The sequence below is a fragment of the Myotis davidii genome, unplaced genomic scaffold (genome assembly GCF_000327345.1).
Source record: "Myotis davidii unplaced genomic scaffold, ASM32734v1 scaffold399, whole genome shotgun sequence".
Taxonomy (NCBI): Eukaryota; Metazoa; Chordata; class Mammalia; order Chiroptera; family Vespertilionidae; genus Myotis; species Myotis davidii.
In genome coordinates, this window is record NW_006292094.1 from 4,083,494 (window position 1) to 4,089,990 (window position 6,497).

The 6,497-nt window shown below is 49.0% G+C and overlaps 1 protein-coding gene across 1 annotated transcript in view; it reads left to right on the forward strand.

The window, feature by feature from the left end:
* Nucleotides 1–6,497, forward strand: part of BAIAP2L1 (BAI1 associated protein 2 like 1) — a 51,254-nt gene that overhangs the window by 26,447 nt on the left and 18,310 nt on the right. Inside the window, exons 3-6 of the mRNA XM_015565108.1 lie at nt 1,491–1,552; nt 1,660–1,731; nt 3,118–3,255; nt 3,864–4,016. Of these exons, the coding sequence (XP_015420594.1) occupies nt 1,491–1,552; nt 1,660–1,731; nt 3,118–3,255; nt 3,864–4,016 (425 nt within the window). The remainder of the gene's footprint in view (nt 1–1,490; nt 1,553–1,659; nt 1,732–3,117; nt 3,256–3,863; nt 4,017–6,497) is intronic.

The following is a 6,497-nucleotide window of genomic DNA, read 5'->3' on the forward strand; positions in this document are numbered from 1 at the left end:
TGCTGAGGAGCTGGTTCATCTGGGACGCCATGGGGAGGGACCTGTGACCTTTGCATTTGGAAAGACCCCTAGCACCTGTGAGGAAGAAGATCAAAGAGAATAAGCTGGGAGGCCAGAGTAATGATAAGAGCTTGGCGGGGGCATGGCGGGGGGCACCCTTAGAGGACCACCTGGCAGGTTGGACTGGGGGACTCCTCTTCCTCCTCTGGTGGAACATAGAAAATGTGCTGTTCCCATGTGCCTTCTCTCCTGGGCAGGGAAGGGCTGGCACACGTGTTACCCAAGGTAGCAGGATGAGTAGGGGCCATGGTTTCACCCTAGAAGTGGCCCAAGTGATGGCCCCCCATGCACAAGGAATGCGTCTTTGGCACTGGGTATCACACAGGTGTGCCCGGCCGGCTGGCAGCCACGATCTGGGGTTAGAGAGCGGGTGAGTTCACTTTTAGACTTGTTGAATGTGCGGTGCCTAACAGGACATTCGAGTGGACATGTTCATTTCTGAGTCTGAAGATGAAGGAAAGGCTGGGCCAGCCCTTTGAAAGTCGATGTCTTACAACGTTTTGAGAACAGGGCCTGGTGGAGTCATCGTGTGGAGATGTGGCCGAAGTCGTAGTCCAGTCAGTGTTCTTTTCTCTCCCCACATACTCCCTCATCCATAGCCTGTCATTTCCCCCAGAAAACTCTGGGTGACCTGCCAGCACATTTAATCGCTTGGTCTAGGCTGGGGGTTGTCCGTGTGGTTTTTTGGTTTTCCCAGCTCTTAGCTATCAGACTATTTGGTTCCTGTAGATAAGTTGGCAGAGAGAGGCTCTCATTCACCTTCATCAGAGTTAGGAGCAGAGATGTGCACGCAGCCGTGAGCGGCGGGAGATGTGCTTTCCAAGCAGGTGCTCGTCCCGCTGCTCTTTGGAGTAAGGCCCTTGTCCTGGGACATTCTGTCTGTCACGTGCGATGGTCCTTAGAATGGACAGCGTCCCAGGAGACGCGAGGCAGAGCACCGTCCCGCCCGCCGTGGGTTTCCACAGCATTCATATCTTCCAGAATGAAACGAGAACTAATGTGAGAAACCAAAAAAGCTTTTATCTTTTCTGACTGATAGAAACTCAGACTGCTCTAGGGAGTAGATAAAAATAAGGCGTTTGTTCCTATAGTTAGTCACTATAATGACCAAGAGAACCCTTTTTAAGAGAATTTAAAATTAAACCAGATAAGTTGAGCGCAGGGAATGAACAAATATAGAAAGAACAGGTGAGTTTTAAGACAGAGTTGGCGTTCTTTTGAGGGAAGGGTGTTGTCGAGTGAGTTTGTGACCAGCTGCGTCCCCTGATGCCCACCCCATCATGGGGCGCAGTCAGTTGTCTGAGTGTCTGGAACGGACGCCCACGGGTTCTGGGGGCAGCAATGGACTGTGAGGCACTTTTTTACTTCCTTCCCCTCTTTACAATACCACACAATGGCTTCCCCCCTAACTTGTCTGGTTTTGTTCTCAGGCCACGTTCTCATAGAGATTTCAAGTACCCACCAGAAACTTGATGAGAGTTTTAGAGAAAATGTATGTGAACTCTTTTTCTATTTTTACAACATGTATTTCTTTTTAAATTTTATTTTTCTTAACATCTCAAATCTGATATGAATATTTTTATTTCCTTTTGTTAACAGTTCAAAGCATTCCACAAAGAGATTATACATGAGCTGGAGAAGAAGACAGAACTTGACGTAAAATACATGACGGTGAGTACTCGGCGTTGCTCTGCCTCCGTGGTGGAGGCAGGCGCGGGCACGGGGCCTGGCTGTCCAGGAGGCTGCATTCACTTGACTCTGAGCCTGACTCAGCAGCAGATATGGAGGGAGTCTGTGTTGAGGGTGTGCACAATGCACAGACAGACAGTTCACCTGAGGCTGAGTGGGCTCGTTTCTGCTAACACTCAGGATCCTTATTGAAAAGCATAGAAAAATACTGCGAGGAATCCTGCTGCTTCTGGAAGTCTTGGCCCCAAGCCCACACCCGTGCTGGCGACAGCTGCATCTGTGTTCGAGCAGCGGTGGCCCTCACAGCTGGCTCCGTGGGACAGGGGATGTGGGAGAGCACCGTCTGGGCGCCAGGTCTGATGGCAGAGGCTGCTCCTGCGTGGTCCTCTTGCCGCCACCTGGTGTTGTCGGTTCCAGCAGCTTCCTCCTTCCTGGTCCTGCCCGGCACACAGGGCTCTTCCCATTTCCCCCGACTGCCACCCAGAGTTCCCTTTCTTCTCACCAAGACCCTGTGCAGCAGTAAGCCGTGCTCAGAGGAAGGCACAGGACCAGCTGGGGCTGCGGAGGGGGGTGTGATGCCAAGCACTTTGCATCCCTACAGAAACTCGGAAATGTGGGAACGAACTCATATTATCGTCACTGTACAGATTAGAGGGCAGAAGGACCTTAGAGAAATTAAGTAATTGCTGAAGTCGCACGGGAAATGAGGGAGGAACCCAGAATTTTAACCTAGGTCTGTCAGGCTCCAATAAAAAACTGTTGTACAGCTCCCAAATGACGGGAGTTGATTGTACTTCTTCAGTCTCTTTCTTGAAATCATAAGTCATAAAACAGTACTTATTCTCACCAAAGTACTGACCACCCAGTGTCCAAACACCCTGGAGGAAAGAAGGAACAAGAGAAAGAAAAGACGTTGTCTCCTGAGAGCTGCCCTCTGGTCAAGAGCCCCTCATATAAACAGAACTTTAGGACAAAGCATCAAACCTTAAAGTTGAAGGGAGGGGAAGTGTGAAGTGGGGGTGTGCAGGACCACAGCCCGGGGAGGGTGTTGTGAAGTGAGGGTGTGTAGGACCATGGCCCGGAAAGGGTGGTGTGAAGTGAGGGTGTTCAGGATCACAGACCAGGGAGAATGTTGTGAAGTGAGGGTGTGCAGGACATGGACAGGGGAGGGTGGTGTGAAGTGAAGGTGTGCAGGACATGGCCAGGGAAGGGTGGTGTGAAGTGAGGGTGTTCAGGACCACGGACCAGGGAGGATGGTGTGAAGTGAGAGGCAGACCGGCCACACCCAGTGAAAATGCTGGCAAAATAGCTGCCTTCAGGTTTGTATGGTGCTGCTATAGTGAAATAAGTGCAATGTTTAACTTGCAGGCCACTCTCAAAAGATACCAAACAGAACACAGGAATAAATTAGATTCTTTGGAGAAATCTCAAGCTGAATTGAAGAAGATCAGAAGGAAAAGTCAAGGAGGACGAAATGCAGTCAAATACGAACACAAAGAACTTGAGGTAAGCTCTTCAGCATGACTTTGTTTTGTTGGTGATGATTTATAGTTTGCGGAAAGTGTTTACTGCAGTTAGCCCTTCTTCCGCTTACGGCTGAGCTGCTGGTGAAGTTAAGAGTGAGCATCTGACTTCGCATTGTGAGCTGCTGCGGACTTTTCCAGGGTGAAGCATGCTTAGTCAGTGGCCTCCTAAAAACATGGGCATGTCCTGCCCACTCAGGGAGGGTAAGCACTGTTACCCCCATTTTACAGATGGGGAGGGGGCTTAAGTCAAGTCATATGGTTGACACTTCGATTTGAACTCAGACTTTCTGGTTCTAAAGCAACAGGCTCTTCTCCCTGGAGTACAAAGCGATACTTTGTGCCAACTGCCCCCTGGAATGTAAGCCTTTAGCAGCTTCTCTCACAGAGGAGTCAGGGATCTTGATAAAGATGATGCTATCTGCTCGGGCCAGGTTACAACTTAGTTATTTTATGTAACGTTTATCTGTGTTTAGTAGTTACTCCTTTATCCAAATAAACTGAGTATAAAAATGGCGGAAGATAAATGCTGAGCTGAGCAGCTGCTTGATTCCTCCCATCATACTGCATAACTGCTCCTTGCTTTCCTAGTACATAGAAACCGTCACCTCTCGCCAGAGCGAGATCCAGAGGTTCATCGCGGAGGGCTGCAGAGAGGCGCTCCTGGAGGAGAAGAGGCGCTTCTGCTTCCTGGTGGACAAGCACTGCAGCTTCGCCAGCCGCACGCAGCACTACCACCTGCAGGTGCGGGCAGCCTGCTGTGTCCCGTGTATTGGTTTTATGTCGCTTTTAAATGGCCTTGAGATGCTTTTAAAGGCAGTTCCACACAAGCCCCAACACAGAGCAGCGGACCTATTTTGCCAATGAGATTTCAAACAGTTTTTGGCCAATTTGAATATTTAACTTTTAGACATTTATAGACATATAAATGTTTATAATATTTTTCATTAGTGTAGTCATCCGTCCATATTTAAAACCGTTGATAAAGTAATGTTCAGTAATTGAGAAATGGTACGTTTTTCATTTTCTTGCCTGTGAGTCAGCTCTTGTCCAACTCCCAGGGCCACATCTTCGGCCTCAGTGCCTTCATCAGAGCCACAGAGTGAGGCCCAGGCCCAGGTCCACTCCCCACATGGTCTAAGATGCTCACCTCGAGGGTCCATGTGTATGTGTCCCTGGAAATTGTACCCAGGGCGCAGCCCCCATTTGCAGCATCAGGGCCCATGGTCGGAGCTCCTTTTCATTCTTCTCTAAAGTGTTGGCAATCTCGTCAGCCTTCCTGCCCTCCCTCACAGCAGTTGGGAGCTTCTATCCCCAGAAAACATTACAAAACATGCACTCAATGGCCTTTCCTCTTTGTTAAATTATGAATTGTGTTGGGTTTATGTAAACATCCAAAAGTAGCATTGATTGACATCAGTTATTCATTGTTATTCATAATAAAGTAATTTGGAGAGTGCTGCATGATACGAGGCACTAAGATCATGGTTATAAGGCAACTTCCCCTTTTTTTCAAGTGAAAAAAAAAACTTGGCCTTGTATGTATGCGTATATCTGTTACGTATTCTATAAAGTATTTAAGAAATATTCAGCCACCAAATCTAAATAGCAAAGATCTGCCCAGCTGGCATGGCTCAGTGGTTGAGCATTGACCTATGAACCAGGAGATCAGGGTTTGATTCCCGGTCTGGTCTGGGCACATGCCCGGGTTGCAGGCTCAATCCCCAGCGTGGGGCATGCAGAAGGCAGCCAATCAATGATTCTCTCTCTCCATCCTCTCTGAAATAACTATATATTTGAAAAATAAATAAATAGCGAAGATCTAAACTTGTTACAAGCATGAACTGCTCCCTTAGGTGATCACTTTTGTCACCAGTGCATCTACTAGTTCCACATGGGGAGCGTGCCCTGGGGCAGGGTCGTAGGCCGGAGAGGACAGAAGCAACCGTGAAGTTCTTCTTTGGCGACGTCCTGTGGGCGATGGGATGGGGCATTCAGTGTCGTGAGGCAACCTGGCCGACTTCTGAGAGCTCTAGTTGTTAGCAGTCTTTCTTACACTTAACCTTGGGTCACAGTTAGGCTTTTTATCATTATTTTTAAAATATATTTTTAATGATTTCAGAGAGAGAGAGAAACATCAACAATTAGAGAGAATCATTGATCAGTTGCCTCCTGCACAACCCCTACTGGGGATCAAGCCCACAACCCAAGCATGTGCCCTGACCGGGAATCGATCTGTGACCTCCTAGTTCCTAGGTCAAAGCTCAACCAGTGAGCCATGCCATCCGGGCCCAGTTAGGCTTTTTAGAGGGACACAGACCAAATCTGCTTTCTACATGCATCTCTTCAACCTTCTGAACATCCCTCTGTGCTGTCTCGTACCCCAGCTAAGGCACCCAGTCCTGTCAGTGGCTCCTGGGTGAAGCAGGCTATGCAGTTAGTGGGTCGGGGTGACAGCACAGAGGTGGTTTGGGGGGCAGGCTTTGCCCTCTCAGGATTTCCACCAACACCCCCAGCCCACACCTGATGAGCAGAGACTCTAAGTAAAACAGTGTGTCTGCTATGAAACCAGCTCCAAGGAAGGCCCCAGCTTCCCCTTTCCAAGCAGATTGCTGCCCTGGAAAAGGCCTTCAGGGAACCTCCAGCTGTAAGAAGCAAAGCCAGGCTTGTGGGAGCCTCTGGGGTTGTGGGACTTCTCTCTGTCCATCTGTGACTCTGCTCCACAGTTCAGCCCCGTGATCTGCCAGCCCGAGGGCCAGAGCGCCCCTCAGCGCTGGCGCTGACTGCAGGGCCCACTGCACTTTGCCTGTAGCCCCTCGTCTGTGCACAGGTCTGACTCCTCTGACTTGGAAATCCGGTTTCCCTAAGCTGAGTCCACTGGGTCCCCCACCTGTCCTGGAGGTGTTTTCCACAGGAGTGGGAGGGAGAAAGCGGTGGTTGGCATTTCTTGGTGATTTATACAGATCGCTCAACCCTTCCCTTTTAGCTTTTGAACTTGTTCTTAATCATTTACAGTCCTTATGTTAGTCTTAATTATTCACAGGGAGGGAGAAGATAAATTCTTTTAGAACAGAAACCTACAACCTTCTCAGCAAATAAGACAGCAGATACTCACAGAGGCTCAAACTACTCCCTGAATTTCACTCAGAGCTCCCATACTTCTGGTGATAAGCCGGCAATGCATTGTCAGTGATAATCATTGGATGTAATTTGTGTCAGCTCTTC